General features: G+C 41.0%; 2 protein-coding genes across 5 annotated transcripts in view; one reads left to right on the top strand and one right to left on the bottom strand.

The window, feature by feature from the left end:
- Window positions 1-16,885, top strand: part of LOC148674726 (uncharacterized) — a 93,037-nt gene that overhangs the window by 62,329 nt on the left and 13,823 nt on the right. The window contains exons 4-5 of one of the 3 annotated variants that reach the window (XR_015935378.1): window positions 4,578-4,718; window positions 4,951-7,570. The exons of 1 other annotated variant lie outside the window; for it this stretch is intronic. The gene's annotated coding sequence lies outside the window, so the exon portion shown is untranslated. Of the gene's footprint in view, window positions 1-4,577; window positions 4,719-4,950; window positions 7,571-16,885 lie in introns of those variants that run through there. One more of the 3 variants, XR_015935376.1, reaches the window with a different exon arrangement.
- The window catches only part of fndc1 (fibronectin type III domain containing 1), an 84,060-nt gene continuing 82,342 nt past the window's right edge, over window positions 15,168-16,885 (bottom strand). For both annotated transcript variants that reach the window (XM_088625220.1, XM_088625221.1), the window contains one exon: window positions 15,168-16,640. In XM_088625220.1, the coding sequence (XP_088481346.1) occupies window positions 16,525-16,640 (116 nt within the window). In that variant the 3' untranslated portion in view covers window positions 15,168-16,524. The remainder of the gene's footprint in view (window positions 16,641-16,885) is intronic.

Raw genomic sequence — 16,885 nt, 5'->3', positions numbered from 1 at the left:
GGATTGAAAACAATTACAATAAATAAATCAGCAGAGCCAGGTAATATTTCCCCATTCATTCCCAAAGAAAGGAGAGATGTTATCCATAAGCCACTAGCTGCAGTCTTTCAGTGGTCACTCAAATAAGGGATTGTGCCAACCAATTAGGTATTCACAGATGTTACACCCATTCACAAAACATAGAGAGTATGTTTTGTATATAATAAGAACTATGTCTTTTTAACAATTTTTAAATGGTAATAATTGCGTTAGCAAATATCTTCATGGGTTTAGTAAAGGCTGACCATATGTAAATAACTTCGTGGAGTACTTTTAGCAAGTAACAGCAGTGATTGACACAAGCAGATATTAGTTCATGATACTGTTATGGTAATTGAGGTGTCATGATGTAAGGTGTAGTGGTCAGCACCTGGCCAGTGTCCAATTCTCAGGAGATTCAAAGCAAGTTGTTTGCTGAAATTCAGGGGTCTGAGATTCAGAGATCAAAGCAATAATAGAGTTTACCTTTGCTTACTTTAATTAAGTTCTTGGTAAATTGTTAAGAGTGTCATCAACAGTCCTGGAAAACAGGATAAAAGCCGGAAAAGTGCAGGGAAAAGAGGAGAAGAGAGGAAGACAGAAGGGGAAAGGCAAGAGAGGAGAAGAGAGAAAGACAGAAGCTGGATGCTCCTTGTTCTGATCAGCCTTTAAGTCCAGATTTAAGTATCCAACCTGCTTAAGAGAGCTTGCCATTCTGTTGGTTTTAAGAAACTCTCATTTTCTGCATTTTCTGCATAGAGAATCCCTAAAATAGAATCTCCTGCTAAGTGGATGCATTTTTGGAATAAAAAGATACAGTAGGTTTCCCATTCACTTTGTAGCATCCTGATTTATAGAGAGAAAGATTTAACTATAGGTTGTATTCTATTTAGTTTAGAAGGCAGCATTATCGCTTCTCTTTGTAGGTATAAAGTAGGATTTGAATACTTGGTAGCGGTGTGGGGTTTTTAGGTTTCTGAGAATATAAGACTTCGAGATGCCTTGTTTGCAAGTTTGTAAATATACCGTAACTTATACAGTATGTTGTATGTTTATGTTGTGTGTTGTTTGGTGTGTATTGTCCTTATTAATAAATAATTGTTTAACCTCGTGTGTCTGATTTATTTCTTTTTTCACCAAAGCTGCGCCAGAGAACAACAAATCCAGATTCTTGTATACCAAACGCTTGAGCATATTCTTAGCAATGTTTTTACAAGTTGGGGGCTATGATAATTTAATTTACTTATTGGTTAATCTGCCTGCCAGATTTCTGATACTCACCATTTTTCATAACCCCATATTTGTAACAATACAATTACATTTGCAGAAGGGATCGGATAAAGTTCACATAAACAGTTGATTGTGTAAATGAAGAACAGATGAACTGACAACATTGTATGTAAATGGCTTGAAAAATGGTTAATGCATAAAAATATACAACAGTAATAAAAGAACATCTGTATTTGAATTGATATAATTGATACAGAGACCTGTATTAAGACTAGTGTTCTTCTTCATTAAATGCAGTAAAACTACAAAATATTTGCACTGCAGTGTACCACAAACATTGAGGTTATACAGTAGATGCCCAAAGTGTGCAGTGGTAGATCCTGTTGGGAATTTATTTTAAGTTTACTTAATAAATGAATACATTTCTGGGGATAAAAAAAATAGACCACCCGCTGTAGGCTTCCCTTCAGTGTTTCAAAATGAATTGTAATACTGCAGAGAGCAGTAGACTGGCTGTTATACCAACAGCCTCTCAACATCAAGAGCTGGTACATCAGTGGTGGTGTCATTGTCATGAACCGCACTCCCGCCTGCACCTCTCAGCGTCAACACCTGCGCCTTAATTAGCAATTTGCATTGCCGCCTTTACCGTGAATAAGATTCTGGACTCTCGTTGGCACAAGAGGCAGCGCCAGTACCTAGTTGACTGGGAAGGATACAGCCCTGAAGACAGATCTTGGATTCCAGAATGGGGCATCCTGGATAAGTCCCTCATCAGGATCTTCCTTCAGTCTATGGCGTCTGGAGCCGCCCGTGAGGGGGGGTACTGTCACGAGCCGCACTCCCGTGTGCACCTCTCGGCATCAACACCTGCACCCTAGTTAGCAATTTGCACTGTGCTCGCCCTTTTCCCCATTTAAACCCGCTCACTCCTCGCAGTCCTCGCTCACTGTTGAGATCAACTTAGCCTTCCTCTTGTGCACGTAGTTTTTGAACTGATCTCTGGATACCGACCCTGTTTTACCTTCGGCAACGTCTTTGTCTCTGTCTCGCGGCTTTTGGATTTGGATACTTTTCTGACCTGACCCTGCTCCGTCCCCAGCTTCTTCTTCGTTTTGTCTTGTGGCTTTTTGGATCTGGTTACCTTACCAACCTGACTTTCGGATACCCGACCTGCTCCGTCCCCGGCTTGGCCTTCGTTTCTCTCTCTAGAGGATTTTGGATTTGGATACCATACTGACCTGACTAAAGAAACCCTACCAAGCCTGCCTACCCGACCTTGCATTCCATCTTTTGCCCTTCTGATTTCTGGACATCTATTTCTCTCGGTATTGCATAGGGTTTGATCACTTCTTCCACAAGTCCCTAGAGACTACTGTGACAGAACAGTAAGCCCTAAGATGGACCCCGCAGGCTCTAATTCTTCTTCGGCACTGCTGGCTCAGCACTCTCAGGCACTGGATCAGCTCAGCTCCACCGTTCACAAATTGGTTAACTTTGTCTCCGGATCTGCTCCCCAGTCTCTCGTTTCCCACCCACCCCAGAACCTCATGCTGCCCCTTGTTTCTGCTGCCTCCTACAGTCCTCTGCCTCCTCCTACCCTGTACCATTTCGATGTCAATCCAAATATGTGCCAGGCTTACCTGACGCAGTGCTGGATTGCCTATAATCTCCCTCCTGACTGCTTTCCCACGGATCAAGAAAAAATCGCTTTCATGGTAGCCTACCTCTCTGGCCGGGCCCTGGAATGGGCTGTGGGTCTCCTCGCCAGGAATGCTCTGGAAGCCTTGGATCTCACCCAATTTCAAGCATTGTTGACCGCCACCTTCGGACAGTCCCAATCCTCCTACTTTGCCGCCTCCCGCCTTTCAGTCCTATTGCAAGGAGCAAGGCCTCTCCAGGAATATGTCAATGACTTTCAGGTTCTGGCCTCCCAGCTTGGTTGGAACCAGGAGGCCCTCGTTCATCAATTCTGCAGGGGTCTGTCCGAAGAGCTAAAGGATCACCTGGCTCCCCTCCCCTTCCACATGCCCACGCTGGAGAGCTTCATTTCACTGATCGTAGAGATAGATGTCCACCTGCAGCAACATAGGGCTGAATGCCTCCCGCTCTGCCCTGCCTCTAGCTGAGCCCCTCCCGTTCCTACTCCGGCTACTCCTTCCTCCCCCTTCCCCTCTGGCCTTACTCTAGGAAAACGGAGCTGCCGACTCTCCGAGGGATGCTGTCTTTATTGTGGGGCTCCCGATCACCTCAGAGCCTCCTGTCTGGTCAGACCCCCTCGCACTGCCCACCCCCCTGCTAAATTCAGTTTTCTGTACTCTCAATCCTTCTGTGTCCGGGCTCTCCCTCCCTGCTACTCTTTCCTGGGGCGGTTCTCAGGAATCTCTCTTGGCTTTTGTTGATTCAGGTGCCGCGGGCAACTTTCTAGACTCCGGTCTCGCCACCTCTCTAAGGATTCCCCCGCTGCCTGTCTCCCCTCCCATCCGCATCAAGTCCATCGACGGCTCCTCCCTCTCCGGGATTGGTGGAATGGCAGACGATCCCCCTCTCGCTGTGTATTGGTATTACTCACCAAGAACAGATCCAGCTCCTCCTCATCCAGTCCCCGTCTCTTCCACTCATCCTTGGTTTTCCCTGGTTGCAAACACACAATCCCCGTATTTCCTGGTCTTGCCATGATAACACTGCCTGGAGCCCTGCATTACCCATTGTTGTCAACTTCCCCAGAAACTCTCTATCGCCCTCATCTCTCAAGATATCCCATCCAGTATACCTCCCGCTTACGCCGATCTGGCATTTTGTAAACAGGAAGCACTGTCTCTCCCCCCGCATCGCCCTTACGACTGCCCTATAGAGTTAATTCCAGGAACCTTACCTCCCAGGGGATGCATCTACCCTCTCTCTGTACAAGAATCTAAGGCCTTAGAAACCTACATCCAGGAAACTCTGGAAAACGGCCTGGTCCTCGCTTTTAAAGACCTCACATCACTATTAGAGGGCAGCCAACAAGCACAGAAGACCCTTTCCCAGGCTCCGAAGGGGCAGTTCGTCTGGCTATCTACCAAGAACACGTCTTTACGTCAACCCTCTGTCAAGTTGGGACCCCGTTTTATTGGCCCTTTCCGGGTCGTTTCCAGGATCACCCTGGTTACTTTTTGTCTTGCTCTCCCTCCCACCCTTCGAATTCACCCAACCTTCCACATCTCCCTTCATAAACCTTACCACTGTTCTCCCCTCTCTAGACCTCAACCTCAGCCTCCTCCACCCTGTCTTATCGATGGCACTGCCGCCTTTAGCATGAATAAGATTCTGGACTCTCGTTGCCACAGGGGGCAGAGCCAGTACCTAGTTGACTGGGAAGGATACGGCCCTGAAGACAGATCTTGGATTCCAGAACAGGACATCCTGGATAAGTCCCTCATCAGGATCTTCCTTCAGTTTATGGCGTCCAGAGCTGCCCGTGATGGGGGGTACTGTCACGAGCCGCACTCCTGTGTGCACCTCTCGGCGTCAACACCTGCACCCTAGTTAGCAATTTGCACTGCGCTCGCCCTTTTCCCCATTTAAACCTGCTCACTCCTCTCAGTCCTCGCTCACTGTTGAGATCGACTTAGCCTTCCTCTTGTGCGCATACTTTTTGAACTGATCTCTGGATACCGACCCTGTTTAACCTTCGGCAACGTCTTCGTCTCTGTCTCGCAGCTTTCGGATTTGGATATCTTTCTGACCTGACTACTGGATACCCGACCCTGCTCCGTCCCCGGCTTCGCCTTCGTTTCTCTCTTTAGCGGATTTGGATACCGCACCGACCTGACTACTGGAACCCGACCTAGCCTGCCTACCCGACCTTGCATTCCGTCTTTCACCCTTTGGATTTCTGGACATCTATTTTTCTCGGCACCGCATAGGGTCCGATCACCTCTTCCACAAGTCCCTAGAGACTATTGTGACAGTCAATCCATGCATCCACTGTCCAAGCAGTTAAAATATGAAGGTATGTGGAATTACATGATTTTGAAATATAATCTTAACCTGTTTGGGTCTTTTAGATTGGAAAATGTATTTTCTTTATAATGGAAATTGTATGATCTCAGTAATAAACAAGAAAAAAACACAGACTTGAACTTTACAAATCATATACTATATGTTCTCTGGAGTAAATTGAGTATTAATTAAAAAAAAAAATTCTTAACCAGTGAAATAATCACTATTGTTAAGGCAAAAGATAAAGATAAGCAATCTGAATTCTGCAATTTGAAGAATTCTGGGAACTCTGTAGAGTTTCACAGACTTCGTGACAAGCTTGTATATACAAAAAACACTGTTATCAGAAACACCACTAAAATGGGCCAATTTCATAATCTAATTATAGAACCTTATTGCTTTCTGACTTTAAAATACTTTCACATGCGTAAGACAGAAATTTTGTTGAAACTGTTATCCTGAGTTTTTTCAATAAACAGCTGGACAAGATCCTCGGATGAACAAACTACCAACTATCAAACAAGTTATATTCGCCTACTCTCATGTGTAATTTCTGAGGTTCTTTAGCATGTGTCTTAACAAACGTGGTAAAGTACACTGCCAAAACGCTAAGAAAGAAGTATTTTAATGAGGATATACATGTTTTAAAACATTGTATAATTACATAGAGCTATAAAACTACAGGTACAGAATTTAGAGAAATACAGTAATCCAGTAATATGGAAAAATGAAATTTAATCTATTGCATTTTAGAACTTCTGGTAAGTATGTACTGTATTTCTATTAAACATCAAAGGCAATTTTTTTATACAAAGTGATTGCTGGAATATCAACTAAAATCTACTTTCCCCCCATGATCACCATAACATTCCCATCAGTCTTGGCCAGTAGGAGAATAAAAAACCCAGTAGAGCCAGTTGAGGTAGTAATAATTAATTTAATAATTGCTCACACTTATACAGTATCTACTCCCCTCCACCACTACCAATGTGCAGCATCACACCAACCACACACCAACTATTAGTGGGGAGGAGAGCAGAGTAATGAAGCCAATTCATAGATGGGGATTATTAGGAGGCCATGATTGGTAAGAGCCAATGGGAAATTTGGCCAGGATGTTGGGGTTACACCCCTACTCTTTTCAAGAAACGCCCTAGGATTTTTAATAACCACAGTGAGTCAGGACCTCGCTTTTACATCTCATCTGAAGGACGGCGCCTTCAGATGTCCCCATCACTATACTGGGGCATTAGGACCCACACAGGCTGCAGGGTGAGCGCCCCCTGCTGGTCCCACTAACACCTCTGCCAGCAGCAGCTTTATTTTTTCCCCAGGAGGTCTCCCATCCAGGTACTGACCAGGCTCACACCTTCAGTGGGTTTCACTTGTCAGGTGCAGGGTGATATGGCTACTGGTTATTACAGTATTCATGCTCTCTACTCCATTGCCCTGTTTCTTGTTGCATACAAAAAGACAGGGGAGGTATAGCAGAACATATTGGTTCTGGATTATCAAGACAAAGAAGATGCAAGTGAGAAACCCAAAGGCCTCAGCTGAGGTTTTTTGTCTTCAATATGGCAGAAGGAAGCATGCCAGGATGGCGGGAATCAATTGAATGACTACACTGGGAATACAAAGATCTGCAGCATGAAAGATACTCCTGGTGTAGGCCCTCTTCAACAAAACTGAAAATTGAAGTTTTGGGATTTTTTTTCTTTCTGTGTTAATGGTGTTGCAAGAGAAGGAGTGAGAGACATGACTCTGTGGCGTGCAAAGATTGCTCCTTGAGACTTTTTTTTCCTAGGTTACTTGCAGCTGTGTTGTTAAGTAGTTTTGCTGGTCTGAGTATGTCCCTTGCGGATGCCCTTTTTTTTACTTACGATTTAGTGATGTTGATAGTGATGCTACCTGTTCAGTAATTGCGACTACAGTACAGTAGATAAGGGAATAAAAGTGCAGTTACAGAATATGCTTGTCTTGTGTTGGTCTGTTGGTGCTCTAGTGGCTCCACAGGATCTAATAGGCCAAACGTCCTGGGACCGGTAGGTATAGTCAGCTGTAGTTTCTGCATTTTATTACTATTTTGCCTTTTTCTTACTGTGGTGAATTTAATATGCACAGTATTGAATATGTGAAGTTGGGAATGTGGTAAAGACTGTAAGATTTCTTTCTGAAGCTGAATCTCAGAAAGAAATATAAAAATATTAAAAGTGGAATTAAATCTTTAGTGGAGCAAAACCCTTCTGCAGTGTCACTAGATGAAACACCAGAATTCAGACCCAGAATATATTTACGCTATATGCCAGTGATACACAGCCATAATCTTTGAGGTCCTGAGGTGTGCCTGTTCTTATTTAATAGATAATGATCTAATTTAATAAAACTAATTATTAAGCAAAATCCTCTGCTTTTAAGGTCATATGTAGTGGTAAATACCTTTACAACCTGTGGGACTAAAGGACTAAATTTGTCCCTTCCTCGTGTACAGTATATGGACAAAATATACTGATGGAAAAATTAAACGCAACACCTCCTCCTCCACACTCTGGCCCTCCTGTCTGCGTGGAACAGGCAGAAGAGTGACTCACCTGTGAAGAGGACCTGATGCCACAGCTGATGAGTCCATCGCAGCCTCTGTCTGGCCCAAGCCAGTCAGGTGTGATGTCTAGGAGGTGTGAGCCTCCTAGACAGTTCGTCTTGCTCTAAGCTTGGAGCCTCACTTATGTGGACATTGTGTCTGCCAGTAGTTTCAGCAGCAGTGTGGGTGGCAGATCTGTAACGATCTGTAACGATCTCTCAGATGGACCAGTCTGATGTGTCGGTCATACTCTGGTGTGGTCACTCGAGGGCGACCTGATCTTGGATGGTCATCTGTCCTGCCGATCTGCTGTATCCTTTTCTGCAGTCGGGACACAGTGGAGCGGCTTACTCCATAGTGTCTGGCAACGCTGGCACATGACATGCTTGCCTGCAGAATGCCAGTGGCCCTCTCCCTTGCTTCTGGTGACATTCAAGGCATTATGGAATGCACAGAAAACTGACTGTGTGTGGCCTTTTTTCTTGCAGGGGCCTAAACTTTGAATAAGGCCTTTTTAAAGGTGACCTGATTGGGCATTGTTCCACCTGGACCTCATTGGGTAAAAGTGCACCTAACAAGCTTTTTTTGTGTGAATGGCAAGTTGCAATGCCTCACTGCACAAGCTGTATTGCTGGTCATAGGGCTGAAAACAAATTGACAACTTTTTGTGAAAGTTCATAAGCTATAACTATAGTATTCTCATTCCAGAAAACGTTGTGTTTCTTTTTTCCATCTGTATACTAATAAGGATACTAATAAGGACGCTGTGTGCAGACTGCAGGTATCATGGTGTTTTGTCTTTCATTCCTCTCTCCTTTGGTTCCTTTCGGTCCCTTTGTTGAAGGTCCAGTCCCAACTAGCTCAGCACTTCCTCAGACCAAATGTGTCTCCTCTGACTATGCGATACTTGACAGGCACCTAGTCAAGAAATGTGTATATTTGATAACTCAGTAACTAAGGAATTTATTACTTAATTTCTTGAAGATTGTTATCTGCTGCCATATGGAGTCTGAAAGATCGTAAAAGGAGAAGGAAAAAGCAAAATCCTACAAAATGCCTGCCATTATGCATGTACAGTATAACTCAAGTAAACGTAGCCCTGTTCCCACTTATTTTTTCTCATTTTGTGACCCATTTAATAGTAGATTTTTTATTCGAAGTATAAAATACAACACAATATGGCAATTAAGGGCATATATTGTACATATGGACACTGCAATATAACACCACAAAAAACAACATAAAATGAATCAACAGACAAGAAAACAGCTAGAACACATAATGTCACATACTGTAACTGTAGGGCTGGGTGAAGAGGGGGAAGGGGGATTTTGATGGAGAAAAAACATTAGTAAAAACAGGATTTTCAACTTTTCTTTAAAACTACCAATGCATTTGTCCACAAGGAAAGCTTCGATCTAGTTTTTGAATTGATTTCAACAAAGGCCTGCAGAAAAAAAGAAATGTTTGTGGATTTTGTTTTGGAGCAATTTAATGGGTACCCAAATACAATATTCCAATTATTGGTTTTTCTTTTTCTGAATCCACTCTTTAGTCAATAGTAAGGAAATACTTCTGGCTTATTTTTGGCCTGTGCAGTCTGTTATTTTAATCCAAAATTGAAATTGTATGAATTTCCTCAGTATTATTAGAAGACCAAACCATTGGGAAAGATCTAAAGCTCTAGCCCTATTCATTTAACATTTTTCTTGCACAACAGATTTTTTTCTGGAAAAGTAAAAGCAAACGTCTAAATTTACAAAATATAAGAAATAAATTGTCAAAACTATCAGTGTCAACTTATACATTTTGAATCTTGGAAGTTTTGGTTTCTTTTAAGGAATTGTGAATTATTAATTTACCAATTAAATTGTGAGATGTAGCTTCCAATCTGGTCATATATATGACATTAAAAACCAAAGTGCTACTGTATAAACATCTATTTATTCTATAAATTCAACAGAACAACTAACAACTAACAGACAAACAAGATAATACTACAGATAAATAATTGGATGAATTAATGTATTCATATGTATTTTCTTTTAATTTCCTTCTTTACTTGCTTTATGAAAATCATGTCCATGTGTTTATAGAACATTAGATTTTCTAATCTCATTATTATTTCAATCTCAAGTCATTGAATTCGATAGCAAATATGATGGCGCATTAAGAGTTAAGATAAAATTAACTTTTAAATACAAGCAGCCAATTAGAAGAAGTCCTGTACTGGAATCCAGAATGTCTAGAGGAATGCAGGATAACCCATACAGGCAAAAGGTAGTCTACACAAATCTATAACATGTCACTAGCTGACTTGATGCACAGAGATCATATTGAGTGGAATCCAGTGTTCTACCTCTTAGGAACAAGTAATAGGTTTATTCCATGCTGAAAAAAAGAAGAAAGAGAACACAACGTTTCGGCCGTGGAGCCTTCTTCAGGCTACTGCCCTGTCTCTCTCACACCTGAAGAAGGCTCCACGGCCGAAACGTTGTGTTCTCTTTCTTCTTTTTTTCAGCATGGAATAAACCTATTACTTGTTCCTTTGCAGCCTACGCATGCTGACGCAGCTACCCACCTGAACTACAACGTTCTACCTCTTATGTTTGTAATCTGTCTGTAAGTCTGTGTTAATAACAGAAATGCTGTGTTTTCCTTCCGGTAGACAATTAGCCTTACTGTCCCTCAGCTGACTTGCTTAAAAAAAAGAAACTGATGGCCCTAATGGTGCATGTTGTACTGGATGAGCCTGTTATCATTTTCCCTGGGTGCAAGTGTTACAATGGTGAGTCAGGTCAAATAGAAGCTTTTTATCATTACTGGATATAATGGAGAAAAAAATATACTTGGCATCTCAAAAGTAAAAAAGAAAAAAGTTGAACATACACACACACATATTGTCAAGCACAGCCAATTTTGTAGCTCTGGCTGGAGAAGTTAAAATCCAAAATCTGATCCTTGGTTGTGCTTGTAGCTCCTGACAAATTCATTCTGGCACAAACTTTGGTTGTTACAGGGATATTAAATCCCACATGTAATGTATAACTGTGAATATTAAAACTTTCCCATGTAAAAGTATATACTTATAAGCCAAACTGAAATCTGTCACTGAAAAAACTTTGAAGTTTGCATTTATTTTAATCTTAAAATAACAGTCTTAACTTTTTCATATGAATGCTTACAAGTACTATATAAAAATGTGTTAATATAAATACATACGTTCTGTGCTTGGGAACCTTTGCAACAGTAATTCCAACTGAATTTAAACTTCAAACACTTATATTTTTTACTGTCAAATGAACCCTTAATAAAAGAACATTTCACATTGTTAAATTTTATTGTTATTTCTTAATTGTCTTGTGTTTGTGGTCTAAGTAAATCTCTTTTGCTACGTTAGATGCTTTTCTTTGGCATTCTAACAAAGTATTTCAGAGACAGTCAATTCTGAAAATACAATCGTTGGCTTATTGTAATACAGTGTATTTAGGGCAGGAACCTAGTGCATTTTGCAGCAAATATTGTACATCTGGTGAAAATTCTATTGTATATAAAAATACACCAAAAATATAATAGTGTTGTGATATACTTACCCCCATCAGGCTGATTGACAGAATTGTAAGAGGGGGATAAGTTCAGACAGGTTCTTATCTGAACTACATTCCCAAGAAAGCTGTGCAGAATAACATGCCAAACTCAGTCGCCTGACAAACTGTACGTGTAAAATAATCGGTCGGGTGACAGCTTAAAATCCCATCTGGATTTGGTCTTTATTTGCTGTCTGGAGACAGAGGGCAGATCCTCTGTCATGCAATCTGCACCAGAGTGAGAGAGAGGAGGAAGCATCCTGCCAACTGAGTGTCAGGTGGAAAATTGTGACTCTTAAACATTTCGGAGACAGAGACTTTGTTTTGGAGTCAGTCAGTAGTTTAGCTGCCAGACTAAGCTGGTTTCAGAAGAACTCTACTTAGATGCTTAAAGAGTAGCTTAGGCTTTTTTATTTTCAAAGAGTAGGCTTAGGGTGATTTTTTAGTATTTGAGTATTTTCCTTTTCACTATAAATAAAAGGTCATTTTCACTTTACCTTCCATCTGCCTTGTCGAACTGGTTTACTTTCCTGTATATGACAACCTACTGCAGTGTCATGTACTGTATGGTGTGAGATGCATGATGACAGGTTATGGTCCGGAGAAAAACATACTCCTTTGAATATTTGAACACTGTGTGACAGACTTTTAAGGTATAGTTAAAAACAGTGCTGTATTTAGTGTAGATATTTAGTAGAGAAATCCACTCTGTCATCACACAGAAGTCAGGAAACAATTTCCTTCAGTCTGGGCATAGTTTTGGACTTTTTATAATCAGTTAAGAGGCTGCAAAGGGAAGCTGTACAATGATGATATCCCTAGCTAAATGAAGACCCTCACTTCTAGGGCAAACAGTGTCTGTTTGAGCATGCCTCATTATGTGCATCCTATATGGAGTATGCACACAGTATGGAGCCACAGCACACAAGCCTGTCCTCATGAGAAAGAGGACTGGAAAATGAAGACACAAATGAAAGCAGGAAAGGTGCCACACATAAAATGGGATCTGATGATGGTGACACCTGAAATTCTTGAATCGAAAGAAGTGTTTTTACCTAGAAAGTCTGAATTGGAGACAGGAGATACTGGGAGCTGAATTGGAGACATGGAGATACTGGGAGCTACTGAAAAGGGAAAAAAAATTGGAATGAGCTGCTGTGCTCCCAACTGGTATTGAGAAAGAGAAAGTAAAGAACCACGGGCCATTGGCTGGGCCCTCAGAAAAGCCTGGAGTAAGAAAGGTGCTGAGCTGAACAAACTGTACCAGGAGATCTGAGCGAGAAGGTTAAGGTCCAACTGGCTAACAAGCAGCAGGAGAAAATGAATACTTACTTCAGATGTAAGTAAGTGAAACGCTGAGGAAGTCCTAGTAGTCAGAAAGAACTGGAAAAGGTCAACTGATTTACTTCACTGATGTCTAGTACAGTGTAGAAGCAGATGTGAAGAACAGAAGGTTGCAGGAGGAAAGTCTTCAGTCCCAGTTCAACTAGCCTATTGCTGAAAACAAAAGGCTGAATTTTCTCTACAGAATTCATTTTAAAGGCCAGCCAGAGGGAAGAAAAAGAAAAGGGAAACCATATTTAAACACTGGAGAATTCTCCAACTGAAAGAAGAAATTGAATGACAAGAGATCAGAAACCACAATCTTAGAGTTAAAAACTGGTAAGTAATAGAAGACCTGGCATCTGCTAAAGAAAAGTATAAACAGCAATTTAATCTCAAAGGAGAAAAATTGCTGATCCAGTAGCAGATGGAGAAGAGGAAAACGGTTCCGATACTTTTCACAATGGTATGCATAGATGCAGAACAGAATAATAGTTTGCAGGATTCCAAACTTAAAGCAGAAGATATTCTCATCCAGACTGCCACAGAAACCCTAAAACTGATACTGAAAAGACAAGGACAGAGTATGAAGTGTTCTGACTGAAAAAAGACTAGACAGAACCTTCAGAGAGGTGTGGAACAGGAAGCTGGTGAATTATTGAGTGCCAAAATAGCTGATTCTTTGAGGCAGTTTGAAATGGGCAAGCTAGAAGCTCTAAAGAAGAGTGAGGAGGTGGTTTTGGTGCAGCACGAGTAAAGTGAGGAAGCAGATACAGGATAGAGACAGCTGAGACTCGACAGATGCAATTGACTAAGTTAAAGTCTCAACTGAATTAAACTATAGCAGACCTGAAAGTCACTGGTAGCAGCTTATCAAGGAGAAAGAAAGGATCAGGTTGGTACAGGGAATTAAGAAAAATGAGAAGAAAGACAAAATCCTAATGAAAAGACACTAGTCCAAGAAGGACATCATCACTCAGTGGACAAAAGAGACACTGTTTAAGAATCTAGAGACATTGGATATAAAGGAGGAGGCAAATAACTATGGGCCTTGGCTTGAGCCAATAGAAAGGCAGGAAGATGACTTCCTTAGCCAAAGTCCTTAGATCAGAGAAGGGACCACCAGGGAACTTGATAATGGAGACTCTGGCAGTGAACCTGTAATGACCACCTGGAGGGAACCAGCTTCTGGTCCTTAGACTCCTGATATCTGATAGCTGAGCTCCAGCCTATGTATACTCCTACTTTGTATCTGTGTGAGGTAGCCAGGAGAGTTAGAAACACCAAGGACCTGGATTCTGGAGGAGAGCTCATCACTTAGCGAACTGTCCTGAAAGGACAAAGAGAAGAATCTGACCGACTGACTGTTTTGGTCTTGCTGTTTGAAAAGAGAACAGTAAAAGGGTGAGGTGGTGCCTCCTTTTCTCTTCATCCTAGTTGAGTTGTTGTTTTTGCCACCAGCCTGTAACAGAAATACTGTATCTGGAGTACTAGGACACTGTACTACCCCCCTGGCTTGAAGAAGATGACCTTTGGTCTGAGGAGAATTATGAGGAAGACTGGCTCCTGCTGCCTTGGCAGACCTTCCCACAGCAGGGAGAGAGAGGCAGAGTTGCCTGAGGTCCATAGCTGTGGAAGAAGAGGGAGAGAGTCCACCTGACAGTCATCTGATAGAAATGGAAGACGAAGGGGAGAGGCTGCCTGACTGGCCCCTGACAAAGATGGAAGAGGATGAGGACAATTGAGCAGCTACTACACAGAAAAGGGGGGAGGGTGGGGTGTCTTGAAGCAGAATTCTGAGTGTCCAGATGGGGGACCACCTGGAAAACCAAAGAAAGAGAGAAGGATTACATAACCTGGGCTTATAATGGGTTTATGACCCATCTGGAAGAAGGGTGGCACCCACCCTCCCCTGCTTCTAACAAGCCCCAGGGCAAGATATGGCTTTGTTAGGTCTGATCTTGAAATAGCTGATGTCGGGAAGAGCATGTGAGAGGGTGGTAGGTTCAGACAAGACAAAGATTCTTATCTGAACTACTTTTTCTCAGAAATTTATGGGAAATTAATTCCTATTCTTAGTCACAAGTAAGACAAAAGGAGGCATCAGACAACCTGAGCAACAGTTGGAACTTTGTGAAAGTTAGTGTAAATGTTTCACAAAAAAGCTTAGCTGAATTTATAGAGAGGGCTTAAGAAAAAGTATACTTAGAAGCTCAAAGATGAGCTTTTGTTGGGTTTTAGTACTGTGTTTTCATTTGCACTTAACCTTACAGCTTCTTGTGTGTCTGTTACCTTGACCTGCCTGCCAGCAGTCCTGTCTATGACACCCGCTCCAAGGTGTCTCAGGGATTTCATGTAACCACGGCAACACAAACATGGAAAGCCCATACACAACAGCCTTTTAAGGGTTGTCACCCTCATTCAAATAAAACAAAACAATGTCAGTCTTACATTTCAAATGCATTTATTCTTACAAAAAGATGAAAAAAATATAAAAAGCTACGTTTTCCAACCTTATGATTCAGAGCTCAGAAAAAGGTTGAAAAGTCCTGTTTTGTTAGCCGAGGAAGAATGAAATCATCTAAATTACATCAGAAAGAAAAACAGGCATTGGGAGAAAAAAATCATAATACAATTTATACACTAACCAAAGTACATATCTCATATACAGACTTGCCAGTCCTTTATACATATGTGTCTGGAATTTGTGAACTGCACAGACATCAATAGGTCCTTTGCTTTCATTGCAGTGTCTATCAGCTCATGCATTTTAGTGCAAATTACAACACCATGGATCTTGATAAAATACTTGACTTGAACACCAGAGTATTGTCACCAATTTGAAACATCCACAGGTTTTGTGATAGATGGATGGACAGAGAAAATATAAGTCCAACAACAATTATGCTGTTATATGTAGTTGAATACAGTAAGAATAAATAACATATTTTATAACATAAACACTATTAGAAGTCAGGTGTGATTTGTTGAAGCTAGAGGACTTTAAATTTTAAAAGCGATTTTGTTGATTTTAAAAAAGAGCGAGAGCAACAACAAATAAAAAAAGTGTCAGGGTAAATGTTTTCTGTTTAGTGGTTTCCATAGCACCATTTAACAATTTTCTTTCATTCCTGAGCAACGTAATTCTCATTGTTTCCCTGACCTCATACTGAAAATAAAAAATAACCCCCAGCCCAATATTTTATGGGGCACAAAGATTCGGAAAAGGCGAGAATCTTTGAAGAGAAAATTTATATAATTAAAGTAACAGTAGCAAACATTTCGTTTTCAGGAATGTTTTATTATACAGTCATACTGTGTAAACTGTTTTTTGAGACATAATCAATGATATATATATATATAAAACAAAACTAATATTAACATGGACCTTTTTATACAACACAATGTTGTGTTCATTTTCATTAATAACTTAGCACTTTGCAATCTTTTATAAAGTAAAAGATGTAATATTTTGTCTTTGCTATCAGTAAGTGTTTATGCAAAATGTTGTTACTTGTATTTTTACACAATTGCTCATTTTTGTATTACATTTAGCCATTGGGATAAGGTTTTTAGGAGTGAAGAAAAATCAATTCCAACACACATGCTTTATTCTCACAAACACTGCTTCAAAAGTGCATGAATTATTAATACGGGACTATTATTTCGTTTTATTGTCTTCATTTTAAAGCAGCATGTGTGTAACTTTGCCATTTCGTAAAGTTTATTTCTCTTTTGTGAAGAAAGGCCACAGTACGTTTGGGCCATGTACTTTTAGAGGAAAGTTTCTTTATTGGGTCGCTGTTACCATTTTCCTGGAATAGGTACACCACACTCATACCAGCCCACAAAGGGATGAGATGTGCGACGGCCGATGAGTCCAAACTGCACTGGCTCCTGGCGATAAGCACGGAAGAAACCTGAAACAAACAGTCCTGGGCTGAAAATTTTGGCAACTATAATCAATTAAAGAATCAGATGATACAAGTGATAAAAAGTGACGTGATCTGCTGAAAAGTGAAACTGCTGAATCTCTAAACACAATAATAATTACACCTTGTATTTAACAAGGAAAGCAGAATTGCCACTTGCCTGACCAATGACTTAATGAGTCACTGAGACAAAACAGCATTTTAAAATGTTATAAATTTAAACATTCAGTTTG

The sequence above is a fragment of the Lepisosteus platostomus genome, chromosome 3, assembly GCF_059453375.1.
Source record: "Lepisosteus platostomus isolate fLepPlt1 chromosome 3, fLepPlt1.hap1, whole genome shotgun sequence".
NCBI lineage: Eukaryota > Metazoa > Chordata > Actinopteri > Semionotiformes > Lepisosteidae > Lepisosteus > Lepisosteus platostomus.
This window is presented reverse-complemented; position numbering and strand designations above follow the sequence as displayed.